This window comes from Rhamphochromis longiceps, linkage group LG11 (assembly GCF_057381845.1).
Source record: "Rhamphochromis longiceps isolate RC_006_pf linkage group LG11, R_longiceps_female_GT1.1, whole genome shotgun sequence".
In the NCBI taxonomy this organism is placed as follows: Eukaryota; Metazoa; Chordata; class Actinopteri; order Cichliformes; family Cichlidae; genus Rhamphochromis; species Rhamphochromis longiceps.
The window spans coordinates 17,768,207-17,785,674 of NC_140567.1; the positions used below are offsets into that span (position 1 = coordinate 17,768,207).

The following is a 17,468-nucleotide window of genomic DNA, read 5'->3' on the forward strand; positions in this document are numbered from 1 at the left end:
GGGATCAGCAGCGCAGCTGTAAGATCCAGTTCATTTACTTTGATAATCTCGTTCTATCCAGACTGAGACTGCAGGGAGTCTAGTTCCAGGAGACCCGGAGCTCTTCTGTATTTAACCATTCAATCCCTAATTTAGGTGGACTTCAGATTTTTATGCACATTTATGGCATTAAATACTGGAAAAAGTGCGAACCCTTCTGATTTGCGCATAACTTTTTCCCCCCTCAGTGCCATCAAGGACTAGACGGCGTTTTGTGTAGTCTACATTTGCAGTAAAGCTTAGTTCCGTCTGACATCTTTGTTTTAGTGCAACATTTCTGCTTGTCGTTGTAATGCATGCATATTCATATGTCTGCTGCTGTTCGTGCAGAGTTGTCTGTGTACTGTAAGCAGGAAAAATGCATCATATTGCGCTGTCTCTCCTCGAGGATGAATATATATCTTAGATGAGCCAATCATTTTTTTATAATGACTTTTTATAATGACATATATTGGAATGAAACTAAATGTAACAAATCTGTCACACAAGAAGCTTCTAAAGTGAAATATTTGATAGAGAAAGGAGCTCAGGCATGTTTTAAACAATTTGATTTTATTTAAAAAAAGACAGTAACAAAATGTTAACAAACTTTTGAACATTTGCTGCCATGCAGACTGAAATGTATTTAAAGTCTTCAGGTAAAAACATTGCGCTCTGCTTAAACTGAGGTGTGTGCCATTAGCTGGCATCAGTCTCAGGTGATTTTTGCAGCTGGTAATGGGGACTGGGATCTTTAAAAGCATCGGCTATTCAAGCTGCACTTCCTCAAACACTGACGCTTTCCTGTAAAAGTGTAAACTAGTATATTTTTTCCCTTCACCGAAGGCTTGTAAATGTAGATGTCGGTCAGCTGTCTTGACTTTAAAACTTTTAACAGCCCATAAAGTAAACAGATCAACTTTTGTGTCCAACTAGGCTGTAAAGTGAGTTTTACAAGTCTGTCTTGGTGGGAGAGGCTACATGCTGATAAAAAGAAGGAAGCCCCCTCCCAGTTGAAGTTATGGCTTTCTCTCTCTATACATATATAGCATGGAGGACTTGCAAAGTTTAGTGATTAAAAAAAAGAGAGACATAAAACTCTATCCAGTGTGCCCTTATTACATGCAGTTTAAAGGATATTATGAGGGACTAAATGGCTGTTTACAACACTGTAAAGAACCTGTATATGGGGCCATTAGAGCATGGTGCAACTGTACTGAAGGCTTATTCACTTCACTAAAAGAGATTTCAAAATTATTTTCAGGTCTTATATAGAACGATTACAGAGTTAATATTGTGTGAACACCTTCTCTGGTTGCTCGTCATCCACTAAAGTGAAACTAGAAAGAAGTGAAGAGGAGGATTAAGTCCAAACTCAGGCCTCTAGTCCAGAGCAGGGAGGGCAGGTTTCCATCCTGTCTCAGCTGTCCCCCCCCCCAACCCTCCAGTGTCAGCTTCGGGGACCAGGACTTTGTCCAGAGAGGGGACATTCCTGGCCAACTGCTGCTGGTTGCCATAGGGAGAGGTAAATGAAACAACAGCAGTTGCATCGCTGCAGCTCTCCCCCACCCCTGTTCCCGGACTATCTAAAGGCCTCTATTTAGAGAGGCTCTCTACTGCGGGGACAAAGCTTTTGCAGGGATAAAGGAGGGAGGAGTAAAGAGCACAGGGCCCTGAGAGGGAGAAAGGGCTAGAAAAAGCAAAAAAAAAAAAAAAAAAGATGAGAGAGATTATGTCTGTCCTCAAAGCTGCTCCTCACACTCCGCTGAGAGAAAGCAAACTGTGAAAAAAATGACAAACACATCTTGGACATTTTTCACTGGCAGAGGCACATGTTTAACTTTCTAACTTCTGAGGCAGTAATTCTGCATGTTAGAAGACATTAATGATTCCTGCTGCATGTGTGCAATTAACAGTACCTTTGGTTAGTCTATGGCCTACAACAATTCAGTCCACCAGAAATAAAGTCATACATACTGGCCACAAATTAAACCTATAAATCAACGCAGGCAGTTCTTCAATATCCACAATTTATAACTTTCAAAGTATGCAAATGACTCAAACTGTAATTAAACATTTTATTTAATAACTTTGGACCTGCAGTAAAATTAAGAGGCAATAAAAAAGCAATTATCAAAGAAATACTTTTCACCCCCCCCTCCCAAAAAAAAAAAAAAAAAAAAAAAAATTCTAGCCGTGCAACGAAAACACAAATGGTGAATATTCACGCTCACAAATCATTATTAGTGATGTTAATTTATTCAAAAAGTTCACACAGGAACACATGTCGTGTATATAGACAAAGGTCTGGGAACAATGCAGGGCCATCCAACAAAGAGCAAGTGCTAATTGCAAAATGTCGCTTCTCTATGACCTGAATTGCAGTTTCAATTCATATGCTGATTTAAGTTGAACTACAACTTTTTCTTTGCACTTTGATGTCGGTTAAGTGGCCAAAATTCTCATTTCTGATCTTTTATGCCACAAAATATGAACAAAAGACAAGTAACGTAACCAACTTAGAATACATTTGAGACTGTTAGCTGTATAGTAAATACATGTTTTGTCAGCAAACTTTCAAAAAGAAAGAAAACTGCCATCAGCCCTGATTCATTGCGGAGATAAACAGTGGACAACTGCTACAATGCTTTCTGATGGTCTGTTTACATCAGTAATACGCAGCAGCATAAAGCGAGTGATGATGAAGAGCAAAAACACACGCAAAATCCTCGTATTCCATGTATCACTCGGGCTCTTCAATTAAGTATTACTGATTGGGCCTTTAATGGATCTCATTTCAGAGGCTAATAATCTTTCATAGGAGTGAATCCAGCTGCACCGACAGCACATGAAGAGGCCAGGATTTAAGTCATACCAGGAAAAAGTTTCCAGGCACGGCTCAGTAATTCATTCTGGTAATATTGAACATTATTGTGGTGTAACATTGAAATCGGCCAAATCAAAAGAACATTGTGGTAATTAGGCTGTAATTCAAGGAATTACCACATCGCCACACAGGCTTAAATAGTCGTGTTGGGAGAAACGCAAAGCACATTATTTTAATGGCGTAATATGCAAACTATGGCTCGTTTCAATTACGTGGCTTAACAATGCATAAATGATGCGAGCCTTGTTATTTGGACTGCAGGGTCCGTAGTTATTCAATCACACAGAGGGGCCAGCGTTAGGGGCCACGCTGCCTTTCCTCTCATGCACCGAGACGCAGTGAGGTCGCTGCCAAACTGCATTTAAGGGAATAAAAATGAACAGTAGAGAATGTAAGCGTTAAATTAACAGTAGGATAATTATATGACCCGTGTGCTGTAAAGATTCAATTTCTAACGCTCTAATTAGGCGACTGTCTCCCCATACATCAGCTCACATCCCTCTGCCAATTTCTCACCAGAAAGCGTCCTGTGAGCGGAAATAATTTGATTTTATTAAGACACGGCTCGTGTAATGAAGAAAATCAAAGGAGGGGCTGGTTGAGTATGATATGTTTTTTAAATCACTGATTGTTCCACGATCTCAGTCCGCTGAGTCCTATTTAAAGACGAGGACATTGGGGTCCAAACTGAGGGAGAGAGGAAGGCGAGGCCCAATCACTCTTCGCTGTCTGTGAACGCCAAAGAACGATTATATTAACCCGTGTAATGAAAAGTATGTCCACCGCCCACTGCAGAGAGAGGATACAGCACCTTAACGTGTCAGACCTTTCAGAAAGAAATTTGTAATCATGATTATTTTCACAGTCTTAACTAATGAAACTTACTTATCAGTTTCCAGAACACAAACAGCCCAGAACACAGTGGGGTGGGTGTGTGTGTGTGTGTGTGTGTGTGTGTGTGTGTGTGTGTGTGTGTGTGTGTGTGTGTGTGTGCAGTAGGAAGGTTTTCACACCCATGTGCTGACAGGTATGGTTAGGTTTGGCTGTGCTCACCTTAAACCTGCCTTGCATATGCATGCACAGTATAAAAAAACAATTCATGACATCATCATTTTGAAAGCCAATCACAACTCAGTATGCAGTTTTGGTGTGATGTGATTTGAAAGCCTCCATTCACTGAAAACAGGCTTCTTGGTGATGCAGATGCGTTATCTTGTGTCCAGTAGGTTAACTTGTTTTGTTTAATTTTTTTTCCAGTGAAATTTCAGTCTAAAATAAACCTTCAGTGAAGCTGCTGAACTTTATGTGAGGAACAACTTGCTAAATTAAATTAATTTAATTCCCGTCATAAACATTTATTTTTGTCCAGCCGACAGTCCAAAATCCAAAAAGATTCATATGGTTACCTTAGAAGCCGTAAACAGTCACTAGATATTCATATTTGAAAATCTGATTCGTTTTTTTTACCTTGTATTTAAAAGTCTAATCAATATCAGAAAATACTAGAATTTAGTTTGATGATTTATAATAAAATATAGAAACAATACTGTAACATCTGTAGAAAATATATTTTTAAAGTAATGTAAATAATGTTATCATTGAAAATAATCTATGACTTTTCATAGTTTAAATGAAACAAACTCAAAATACCAGTGGACAAATGTTTACATAACTGTACTAAAGCACACACAACAAAAAAACAATTATTTGCAGCATTACCACCTATGAATTACTAGCACAATATTGATATATCTTTTTTTTTTAAATATCACGGTTATCTCTAATATAATACACCTCTAGATTCCTGTATGATATCCAGGCTTTCTTTGTAAAAGATAAAATCCAATGAAGCACATTTAGATTGTAACAGCTTTGTGTTTAATGCAGCAAAGATACAAACAGTCCCCGCTGGAGCATTATTGCTCTACCGTGGTGTCATCTTTGGGGAACAATCGTGATGAAATGGAAATCTGTTTACTTTGCATTTATCAGCTGCCTTGACTTTAGCTGATAGCAGAACTGATACAAAACCTTCAGATCAGAAGAATACAATCAGTGTGGGCTCATTTAAATACAAATAAAGTACATGCCTTATTTTTAATTTATGCAATAAAATAAGATCCCCTAATCCTGAGTATATACAGCCAGAAATATATGCAGCGAGCACAGATCACTTCCTTCGAAGTAATAACAGAGTTTTATTTCAGATTAGCTGTTCGGATGTCAATAATTCTCGCCAAGGCCCGTTTCGAATCTTGCATAACGAGAGCCGACCCACGCCTTTCATCCTTACTGTAATTGTTGTGTGCATCAAAGACGAGGGAGACTGACAGGCTGTATGGGAGGATTAATACAGTGGGTGAGTGACGACATACTGAGGCGGTAGGCAGGAGCGAGAGAGGGAGAGGAGAGCGAGAGACGAAGGTATGGGGGTGAGGAGGAGGAGAATGAGAGAAAAGTAGGAGAGGACAAAAAGTGGGGAGAGAGTTAACGAGAGGGACAGCATTAATTGTGTGCTTTGTGCCGGGGCTCTTTTGCTGAGTGTGGCTGTCGAGGTGCGGGCGCTCACCCCTCCAGCAGCCCGCCGTGATCTGAGCCAGCTCTCAGACTGCTGTATTCCAATGCAATTAGGCCACTCAAAGGCCTGCTTAAAGCTGCACCCCCACCACACACACACACACTGATAGCAACATCCCCTGTGGGTCCCCTTCATTGTAGCAGGGACGTGTATTCTGTCCCTCTTTGAGGCCTTGGATGAAGAGACCACCCCGGGGAGCTGAAAAAAAAAAGCAAGGATTACCTCTCTTTCTGTCCCCTTCCCCTCTGTCTTTCTCTCTCTCTGCCTCTTTATCTTCCTCTCTTTCTGGTTTCACCTCTAAGGTCTATCAGCTCGGGCAGGCAACTGAGCTCAGCTCCCGTTAGCTTCTCCAAAGAGACACAAGTTGGAGCTCCTTTTTTTTTTCTTTTTGCAGGAGGAAACAGAAGAAGAGGAGCAATGAGGCATTCCTGTGATGGATGTCATTGTGGGACTGCTCTAGCAATACCACTTCCCTCTTCCTCTTTCATTATTCATGCAGTCATATATTTCAACAAGTGGCGTGGGGCGTGTAGCTCGCTAGCTCGTCCCCGTTGGCACAGGCGCCGCAGCCTCAGTCAGTCTGTCCCCCTCTGTGTGCTGTATTAAGAGAAAGCGCCCCATGATAGCAGAGCTCTCTTGGCTGGCTTTCAGTGCGTCTCATTCCCCAGAAAGCATTTAAAACAGATTACAAACCTAACGCTACACCTCCCCAATAAGAGAAGAGAGGAGGAAAGAGGAGGAAAAAAAACCTGGCACATTAGCACCTGCAATACTAGTCAATGGCATCAACAGATTAACGAGGTAATCCACACAATGAGGTCTTTGATTCGTGTGGTTTGGCAGGCAATAATGCCAGGCATAATACACACTGTTATTTCAGGCTGTCCCAGCACGAGAAAACCTGGCAGAAGCTGATCTCTCTCTCTCTCTTTTATTTATTTATTTTTTGTTCTTTCTATCAGATGAGCTTCTTTTTTTTTTTTGAAGATTTTTAACTTGTGCATCTGGCGCTTTTGCCCGTTTTCTTGTCGGGGAAATAACCTGCTGGCTTCTCCTGTGGCACATGTGAAGCGAGGAATCACAGGCTTTCTGAAGGCTGTTTAAACAGCAGGGCTCAGGAGCTCTCCATCGTCCTTCCCCCCTTATTTTTCTGCATAAGGACGTGTGTACAGGATAAGTGTGTGTGTGCGCGCGCGCGCGAGTGTGTGCGCGGAAGATCTCGCAGCCCCATCGCTCATGTGCGGCTCGATTAGCCCCACGTGCCTCGTTCGTCAGACGTGGAGGCAGAGCAGATGGCAGAAGACGCACCGTGTTACCATGCTGGAGCACTATGTAACGCTGCTCTAATTGAAACATCAATACTGCCCTGTCAATACACTACTGCTACTTTACAAAACACCTCCACCAACAGACCTGCACTAGACTGGCAAAGAAAAAAAAAGTTTACCGCCCGGGGTGAAAGTAACTTTCTCTGTAACGCTTTCTGGTCTTTTTAATCTCCTAATATTAACACTTCACTTGCTTTCTGTTTGTATACAGCTTGTGGTGTTAAAGGAAGCATGCATGGGAAAAAAAGAAAAAAGAAAAAAGGAAGAGATCCTCCTCAGCAGTATCTCCACTGTGGCAAAAATTTTAATGAACTGATAGAAAGTTGAGAGAGCTCACATGGCTGTGATCAGTAATTCGACGTTATTGGGAATTCAGTGGAGAACAGAGAGAAATTAGGCGGCTAGGAATTAATTTGTTATTTGTCCAACTCAATGAGGAGTGACGCAGCCCCCTTTAATGAACGGGGTAATCCATTTCTTATTGCACGGAGCTGAATTCACCCTTCATTGAAGTGGAAAAAGACAAACATATCTTCCACTAACCTTTGCTACTTCCGAAGGCAAAACAGGAGTGGGATCGGGGGTTGGGGGGCGGAGACGAGCGCTGCTGGAGCTATTTGTTTTTCAGAAACAGGGTTTTGGGGTTTGTGTAGGCGAGAAAGTGGGTTTCAAAGCCGACCTACAATAAGTCATCTTTGCTGATACCGAGGCCACAAAGTCAAAATACAGTACGCTGACTTGATTCATGATTAACTGGCTTTTCTGCACTGTGGAAAACTACAGTCTTTACGAAACTATGGTTCATGGTTGTGTTTTTAACTCCCTTCCCTCTGCCCCGCCCCCTCTCACGCCTTTCTGCTCACAGATCCGTCATCTGTTGGATCTAAAACGCTTGATTGTGCCGACATCCTGGATCTTCTGTGAGGGCAAGGACCTGCGCTCCTCATCCGCGTCGTCCCCGAAGGTCTCGGTTTCAGGAGGCTCCCTCTCAACAGTAGGTCTTGTTTTCTGGGCAACATGTGTGTCAAGTATCTGTGGGACAGTGTAAATAGTCATAAGATAGCAGTCTAGGGTCTGATTTTGCTCTTCAGTTCACTTATTGGGTAATTTTATAATATGAAAATTCTCCTACAATCGAAAACGCTGTACCTGAGTGGGTTACATTTCAATAGGGAAAAATCTCTTTAATTAACTGAATATCACAATAGTTGCCAATTCAATTAAATAATTGTTTCAGCTGTTAAAAAACAAACAAAAACAAAAACAAAAAGACCAACCACATATCTATTATGAAAAAAAAAATAAAGCATTCTGGTGGCCAAATGGGCAGAGTGCCATGTGTCTAGCGTGCAAACTCACATTCCTCGAATTCATTAAATCAAATCATTTTCCCTTCATCTATTCCACTCCTCAGTCTTCACCCCCCCTAACAGAAAAAGCACAAAAAACCCAAACTATAAAAATAACCTGTGTTTTAGGACTGGTGGGGGTTGCAGCTTACCTTGAAAGCCAGACTAGATGTCAGGCTCGACTTAACCGGTCTGTCTCCTCGAGTTTTTCCCATCTGGTTAATGAAACAGATGTTTCATGTTAAAGACAAACAAAATATGTACAAAATATGGCTCTGTTGTGTGGGGGAAGCGAAAATACACTGATTCCTGCATTTCCCATAATGCAGATTTCTTCCAACCTGGTAATGAACCATATTTTTCAGCTTCTTAAAGTTATTCCTCACCGTGACACCAATGTCTTTACAGGCTGAGCAGCACTCGGCTACACTAGCAAGCTGCATTCATGTGCAAAACCAGTAGAGAAACTCTAATTTCTAATAAGCAATATTTTATTTTTAGTAGCTATGGTACGTTATTTATTCTTGTTAAGGCTCCTTGTGGGCTTCCATCTGCTGCACTTCTCACCACCACCACTTGCAGCAGGAGTCGCGACTCCTTTGACATCCTTTTCCCCCTCCTTATGGAAGTCAAAAAGCTGAGAAAACACACAGAGGAAATGGGCCACGAGCTGTTCAGAGGAATCCAATTCAACTCTGTTTTTGCAAGAAAAAAGGCAAGGACAAACAGCTGAATTTGAAATCAATCAAACGCTGGCTCTGTCCACAGGAGCAACGTTCAGGCTCTGGTTACGATTTGATCTTGGCTCAAGTTTTCAGTGAGTGTTGACGTCTCCGAGTTGTGAGGAATCCCGAGCCGGCAGCTTACAGCGGGGGTTTTAGTGATACAGTATTTACAAGGCATGAGGAAGTGGGAGCGCTGCAACAGACGGCACCATACACGGTGCTTTCAATTATTTCTCACAGCATTCATGAAAATAGAAGCACAGCGGGGAGTACAGTATGAACGACAAAACTATAAAAAGACACGGAGTGAAAAGAGAACTCCCAAGCTAAAATAAATGGCGTTGTGTGCCGTTGCTTGGTGGAGAGCTCAGAAAAATGCATGCCTCCCAAAAAGAGTCAGAAATAGCGTAGAGTACAGACCAGAGTAGGGGTGATGGAGCAAAATGGATGCATAAATAACTGGAAGGAGGTTGAAGTTTGGATTTGAGAGCATCTTATGAATCGGTTTTTAGAGTTATGTTGGCCTGATGCTCTAAGTAGTGGGCATCAAAGAGCCTCTCATACACGCAGATCCATTCATAATATTAAATATGAAGGCTTGATGGAAACTTGCTGCAACTTACATGGGTTTCAGAAAGGAGAACACCTGCTTTTTAAGTTTGTCGCTGTTAGCATGCTAATTCGTTAACATTTGCTAAGCACAAATGAGGCTAACGGGAATATGGCTAATTTTCTACTGTAGGTTATTGTTTGTGAACCTGCCACCTTAAATTATTGGCTTGATGATAATGCTATAGAAAAACAGACAGAATACAAACATTTCGGCACATAATCATCATCAATCCGTCCTGTAGTTGATCGCATATATTTTTGGGGTCTGGATCAAAGCAGTGGACTGACTCCCAGCCCTACTGACCTTTCAGCTCATACCGCTATGCTGCTAACATGGGTGAAAACAAATGAAGCACCCAGTCCAAACTCATGATGCTGTTTCTTACATCAGAGTGTTTCTCTCTGCACTGCCATGTTATATTACAGTCTTGCAGTATTTATATGCCTTGATAACTTATCAAACAAGCGCAGTGTGATGCTGCAAACCTCAGCTAAGGCTAAAACCCGTTCCAAAGTAAGAACTTAGAACAGAGACCAGATTGTGATATTTTCTTGACAACACCAAACAAAAAAATAAAATTGCAATAACTTTGCGTGAAAACAGACCAACTCAACCGATCACATTACCTGTTGGCAGAGGTAATACGATTCAACAGCAACAGCAGCTTCGGGTTTATGTTGTTTGCTGTGTATTAACATCATTCATTGTTCAATTAACAAAATTTTTTTTGGCATCAACCTTGATTGCTTTATTTAAAAAAATATATATACATATTAAAATGAAAACCCAAAGATATCTGTCAGACTGTTTGTTTTGTAATTGTGTCACAGAGTTCCCAGTTCAGATCAGAAATGATGGTGGTGAACACAGTGTTACTGTTATCCAAGAGCAAGGACGACAACTACGATGAACAAATAGAAAAATCCACGACCACAAAAAAAAGAATAAAAACAACCTCCAGATGAAAAGCTTCAGATTGGTAAATTTAGCATATTCAAGCGAATAGGCGCACACACCTACACTGCATCCTTTCTGCCCTCCAACACATCACCGCAGACAGACGACAACCAGCTTTTCCTCGAGCTGATCTTTCTCTCTTCTCTGAGATGAGAAGATGCTGGTGAGTAGAGAGAGGGAGAGGCTCACAGACAGAGACGTTTGTTTCCCAGCCCTTCCACCGTCTCCGTGGGACGACCCTCCCCATCCACCCCCAACCAACCAATCCCCCCCCCCAACCTAATGGATCAAACAAAGGACATCATTTGTAGGCCAAGTCTTTTTCTGAGCGTCTCTCTCCTCAGCTCTGCATACCAATCCAATACAGCCCAAGGAAAAAAAGCCACGCTGTGGTACGAGTGTGCGTGTGTGTGTGCGTGCATGTGTGTGTGTGTGTCTCTGGGCCGGGGGTTGGAAGGTCTGTTTGCCTCTCCGCCAAGCATCGATTTATCCTTTTCTCCAATTTATTTCTCCTCCTTGCCTCTGCAATCCATTCAGATCTGCCTCTAGGGGAGGAACTCGGGGTAAAGACGTTGTCAGGCCTTGCCGTTGCCTCCTAACACCGGCTCAAAACTCATCTACAGGCCCGGGGACCGTGTACCCCTGCAAGGACACGTCGGGCAGCAATGTGTGCATGCAAACAGCTACCTGTCGTCCGGCGGCACACTTCTGTCAAGGCTGTAATTGGCCTGATAATGCAGCATAAAGGACAGTGACAGGGGCTTGTGAATTTGTTTCAGCTCAAACGCTGGGGCTGGAGCAATGATTAAGTAGACCGCAAAATGTCGTCTAATTTTCTAAGGAGCGTTATACCCTGGTGTTTTTTCTGCAGTAACAACTGTTGGAGAAGCCAGAATGATATTTAATTGTTCCTCATAATCAGGCCTAGACTACGAGCAGATATGATGGGAATAACAATATCTGGAGTCCCGATTCAACTGTCTGATCCTTATCTCTGCCTGTATGATTCTGACATTTTCAGATATTATTACTCACACTCAAGGATTTGTATCCTAAAGCCTCGACAGTGACGACGACGGCGCTCAATAGAAATGCTGCATGTGCACAAATCCCACGGCTCTACCCCCTATCCACACACACACGCATGCACGCACGCGCGCGCACACACACACACACACACACACACACACACACACACACACACACACACACACACACAGAAACACCCTTGACAGAGATCTGTGAGCCATTCTTCAGTGTCACAGTGAGCGACGCCTGGCACATCCTTATACCTGAAGTTGATCAATGCAGATATGTCCAGGGGGAAATTGAAATCCATAGGAAATTAGGCGACGCAAGTGATTTATTGGAACAGTAAATCATGGTGCCTGTGATGTGTGGAGAGTCTGTGTTCCAGCTCTGTGCGCCATACTGTACCTTTCCTCTTAGTGACATGGCGATATCAGCAGCTCGCACCTTCTTCTCCCTCTCCATTTGGTAGATCCACTGCAGCAGGTCCATAGGAGGGGACTGGTCCCTCTGGAACAACCACCCATGAGGGATAGGGTGATTCAACCCCATGGACACAACACTCTGCAGGGGTCCCTCTGAAGTTAAAAATAGAAGCACAATTAGATTGCTGTATGCCTCACTACCTATGTTTCTATCTACAGTACATGCCAAATATGTTTCTATTTCATTTTTAAAATAAGACAGGAACGGTTCTGTGGTCTGTAAATACATAAAGTGTGCTGGAGTGGCTCTAGCTCAGGTAGTAGAGCGGGTCACCTACTAAGTGCTCCAGTCTGCATGCCAAATATCTTGCCCAAGGATGCATTCATCGGAGTGTGAATGTGTATGAATGCTAGTTAGGTAGCACTGAAAACCTAGAAAATTGTGATTGGGTGAATGAAAAAGTTGTATAAAGCGCTTCGAGTGCTCAGATAGAGTAGAAAAGCGCTATATAAGAACCAGTCCATTTACCATTTCTGAGGTTAGTAGCAGAAAAATGTTATTCAGGCAGTTTTGCTAAAATAAATGATATTGGGTGATATTTGCCTTGCAATTTCATTTTGCACATACATTAGAAGATTTTATCGAGTCAATCCTGTTTTGTTACAGTTTACAAACTGTTATTTTCATCCATTGTTGTGCAATATTTTTATATGCAGGGTTTTACTTGCAGGAGGAGTTCTTGTTCTTCCAAAGAGCCCTTATTTAGATTGATATTAAAATCAGCAGCAGCTGATTTAAAACCAGATTTTTGAATTTATACTTCTGTTACTCAACAAGAAAATTTACAGTACTTTTTTGTTTTCGGTGAGATACTGCAACACAGACTCACTGCCTTCAGCCCACCAAGGGCTCACTGTGAGCCAAGAGAGTCATGCAGGAGTTTTCATTGTTAGCGGCAGACTCTGCCATTTCAGCGGCAGACTCAAACTGTCTACCCTTCAAAAGGGATTCCCTGCATGAAGATGCAATCCAGCCTTTCCATTTATCTCACTGACATCATCCTCTTTAGTTAGAATAAGTAAGCGCAGTGACACAACATATCCATCTGTTCCTTGCATTAATAATATCAAAGAATGTGTAAGAATCATTTTGCAGAATTAAAAAAAGAAAGAAAAAAAGCAGGAAGCATGTATTCTATCATATTACAGAGTATAATATTGTAGTAATAGAGGCACACACACATAAAAAGCACTAGTCTGTCCTCAACTTAGAGGATGCTTCTCAGCTTTCTGTGTATTAAAAGATCCCTGTAAGGATGAAACTGCAGGACAGAGTCGCTTACAGCACAAACAGCAAAATGAAAAATATATATCTGACAGAGTATTTGTAGTTGAGGGGACTGAGTTCATGCACAAATGTTCAAATAAATCCACAAGCTTTCCTTGAGAATAAAACAGAGATAGTGTGTAGTGTGAATCCCGACTGAAGAATCAGCCCCCCACCTCTCAAACACTCCCAACTCCCCCTGCCTTTGCTGTTTTTTTTCTCTTCCAGGTACATCACTTGTGTTCTTCTAGCTTGTTTTTGTCCTGCTTTAATTGCTTTTTCTTTTTTTTTTTCCCTTTTGCAGCGAAGGAAGAAAAGACAACAACAAGGCGGTGAGGGCTGCAGCTAATGGAGAGGCTGTAATTGTGAATGGAGGCATTCATCTGGAGACATCGTCCGTGAATTGCGCTGCACAATACCCAGCGCCGGGCTGCTCAGATCACCAAGCAGTCACCAAGCACGCGTGCACACACGCACACGCGCACACATATAAACATGCTGAACCCTCAGATCACTGGTGCTCAGAGGAGCAACGTAATCACACTTCCGCAGAGAGAAAGACATCGAAAAGGGGAGGAGAGAAGGAGAGGCTGAAGAGGGGGGAGGAAGGGAAGAAGAGAGGAGAAATTATACAAGGAGATAGGAGGAGAGGAAGGGGGAGGAGGAAAACGGAATGGTGAAATTGATGTTTCCTACCATTTGATTTGGGCCACAGAGCCCAGGAGGCAGATCAGATAGAGCTACATGCACACACAGAATCAGCACATGCAAAGAAACAAGGATGCATGCACACCATCCCTCTTCCATAGAGCCCATACATGAAAGACACGCATGCACAGACTCATATACAGAGGCATACATTTAAAGCCATAAATCTGTACAAATATTATGTAAATAACCTGTAGAAGCTCACAGAACCATCTCACAAACCCCATAATTTCTTCTACCTGCTTGAACATTTAAACACAAACACACAAATGCACACACACATATTTTTTAAAGAAGACACAACAAAGCCTATAGTATGGAAGGAAAAAAAAAGCCCTCATCCCGGCGAGGCGAGACGAGACGAGGCACCTGTCAGCTCGGTGGTTCCTGCTACTACAGAGAAACATCAAGAAGCAACAACTCAATTAAGCACACCATCCCTGTTCAATTACTGCCACATAATCACAGCAATTTACCTTCACTTGCTGCACAGCCACCAAACAAACACACACAGAGGCACAGGCGCACATACAGAGGCGGTTTCCCCTCACAAACGCCAGCAGAGACACAGCCGCATCACAAAGACTGACCAGACTGGCTTCATTCTACACATCATTAATGTGAAGCTCATCTGGAGGCATCCGCAGGCTAACCAGCATCAAACAGACACGGAGGACGACGGCAGAGAACAATTTAAGTGAAATGCTTATTCACTAAATATGTGATGAACAGCAACAGCACTTCCCAACATGTCCATTACAGTACTGCCACCACTATAAATAGCACAGCTTCTGTCTAGCAAATGTAGCTCGGTATATTTAAGGGTACGCGCTGTAAGTAAGTAACAGAAATCATTTGTGACCCAAATCTGTTCATCTTAATCACTTCTTGCACATTCTTTATGACACCAGGGATCTCAAAATCATCAGTAAGTTGCTATAATTATCATCATCATTAACTAAGAGTGAAATAACCTTTCCACAATGGTCCTGTTTGCTATTGGGCCTTGCTTCTGATATTCTTTTTCTGTGAGTGGCATAAAGATTTGTTATTTTATCTTTCCAAGAAATCAGACAAATTTTGTGTCTTCAAACTCCATCCATACATGTTCAGGATGAGTGAGAATGCCAAATGTGAGCCATGGTTTCACCCATCATCAGCATGCAACCTAAATAATTCTTCTGTGTCAGAACAAGAGCAAATCCCTCCCTGTAAAAAGTAACAAACCTAGGTAGTAGTGACGCTGACTTTCAAGGCATTCAAAATCTGCAGAAGTCTGTTATACACTAACACAAACATAGCAGCTAAAGACCACATGACCCAGGGTGATGCTGATGCCATCTGCCAAAGATTAATTTTTAAAAGGTAACAAAAAGCAGAGATCAACAGGCTTATAGGATCACGCAGAGGAGAGACATTTTTGGGACAAATCTACAGTTGAAGTGCTGTTTCAATGATAATTTTCTTGTGCAGCTAGTTTTCATCAACTTTGCAGTCAGTATTGTGATGATGTAATAGTGTAACATATCACTTTCTACAGGGAACTCATTAATTACTTTAAAAAGTACACATATTAAGTACAATCAAGTCTGAAACATACAAATTCATATCTTACTAAGTTTAAGTTTACTGTTTCTATGACAAACTTCATATTTAGCAGACAGATTTGGAAAGCTATTTATAAAAAATATGAAAACGCACTCTAATCTATTCTGCACACAGCGTAATACAAGCTAGTCTGGAAATTAGAATCATCCAAAGTCATGACTGAGGGTGATGCTCAGGGCACAGTGTGGCTAACTGGCCCACTACAGAATGATGTCACTGGGGATACGACTGAGGAATAGCAACACTGTAAGAACCTGTGAATGAAGTGAGTGTGTGTGTGGACAGCAGATTGACTAACAGCTTGAACTTGGGTTAGATCCAGGAGCATGGGGAGGGATACATGGATGGATGAAGAGAGAGGGAGGAGGGAAGAGGGGGGGAGCCATTGATTTCTCAACAGAGAGATCAGCATCTTGACAGAAAGAGACGAGTGAGCAACGGAGCAAGACACACACACACAGAAAAAGAGAGGAGATACCCACTGCGGCCCTCGGGTGAAATTCCATGACTTTTCCATAACTGAGCTTGAGTACTTTTATGTCCTAAAAACACACCTTCTTCCTAATTTGGGCTGAAACAGGGATGTAATGCGAGGAAAAAAATAAATCTAAAATAAATCTAAACTTTGACAGCACTTTGGTTAAGGTCCCTGACTTTGCCTGACTATCAGTAAAAAGTGATATTCCAGGACCTCCATGACCAGTGTGAACCCCTGTTGACAGAGATCAACAAGAAAGTCTGGCCTCGGTGAGTCTAACAAACCTGAAACCCCCGACAGGGACACAGAGGAAGGCGCTGTGGCTTTATGCTGTGTGTGGCTAACAAGATGTGTGTGTGTGTGTGTGTGTGTGTGTGTGTGTGTGTGTGTGTGTGCGTGTGTGTGTGTGTGTGTGTGTGTGTGTGTGTGTGTAACAGGGAAGCTGACACACACTGTGGAGGAACGGGTGGGATTGAGAAGGGGCAGCCAGGGGTCACGCTGTAATTACACATCATAGTCCCTGTGGTCAGTCCACTGACTTCCTCTGACTGCGGTGCCTCAGCCACACGAGCAGGGATGGCAGGTGGTGGTGGGAGTGGATGGTTGTAGGAAACTTGGAATAATAAGGATAGCACATGTTATATCTATTTTCAGATTTCTATTGTTTAATTAGCTCGTGTATTATTTTTTCCTTGTCCTGTTTTTTATATTAACTCTGTGCATCGTTTGCAGTACGTCCAGCACACATGTCACACCTCTACAGTAACTCAGCCTCCGTGCCCACCTCAGAGTGTACCGGTTGCCGTTTTCACATACCGTGCGTGGTCCTGTGTGGGTGGTAGGTGCCATAGAGGATGAGTGTAACGCTGTGTAGAGCTCCGGCTGCCTCCTCTTCACTTGGCCTCGCGCAGCTCCTCACTGTGCCCTTGCGGTCAGTCACCTGGAAACAATCACCATGACAAAGACACCATTTCACCAAAAAACCGATCAACAAGTCAATCAATATTTTATGTGAAAATGTCCAAACACAGCAATACTAAAACCAAAGGCAAAGAATGAGAAGATCTGGCAGTATGTGAATAAAGCATGTAATCGTTAAACTGAGAATTTATCTTACAGTAAACTATTGGATGAACCTTTTCATGATGGAAAAAGTTTTTTTTAGGAAAGCGCCAGACTTCTCTTATAAAAAGGTGATGAAGTAATGGTATACATAAACATGAAATGGATTTTGATCGTAAATTATCATGCAGGAATTTAGTGGAATACACCGATCCATTCTGGCATAATTTAAATATCTAACTTTAGTTCATATCAGCTGAATTAATCCCAGATGCTTACATCGGATTTTGCACATGCGTCCCAACAGAAGCTCTGGTCTCAAGAGGTTAAGAAAGAGAATAAACATAGTAGCAGACTTCCCAGCATGCATTGTTAC

General features: G+C 42.2%; 1 protein-coding gene across 1 annotated transcript in view; it reads right to left on the minus strand.

Moving 5' to 3' along the window:
- Positions 1-7,681: 7,681 nt before the first annotated feature.
- LOC146658833 (furin-like protease kpc-1) overlaps positions 7,682-17,468 on the minus strand; it is a 222,907-nt gene continuing 213,120 nt past the window's right edge. Inside the window, exons 17-20 of the mRNA XM_085422572.1 lie at positions 16,847-16,970; positions 11,893-12,062; positions 8,313-8,375; positions 7,682-7,843 (exon numbers count right to left, since the gene is read on the minus strand). Of these exons, the coding sequence (XP_085278698.1) occupies positions 7,682-7,843; positions 8,313-8,375; positions 11,893-12,062; positions 16,847-16,970 (519 nt within the window). The remainder of the gene's footprint in view (positions 7,844-8,312; positions 8,376-11,892; positions 12,063-16,846; positions 16,971-17,468) is intronic.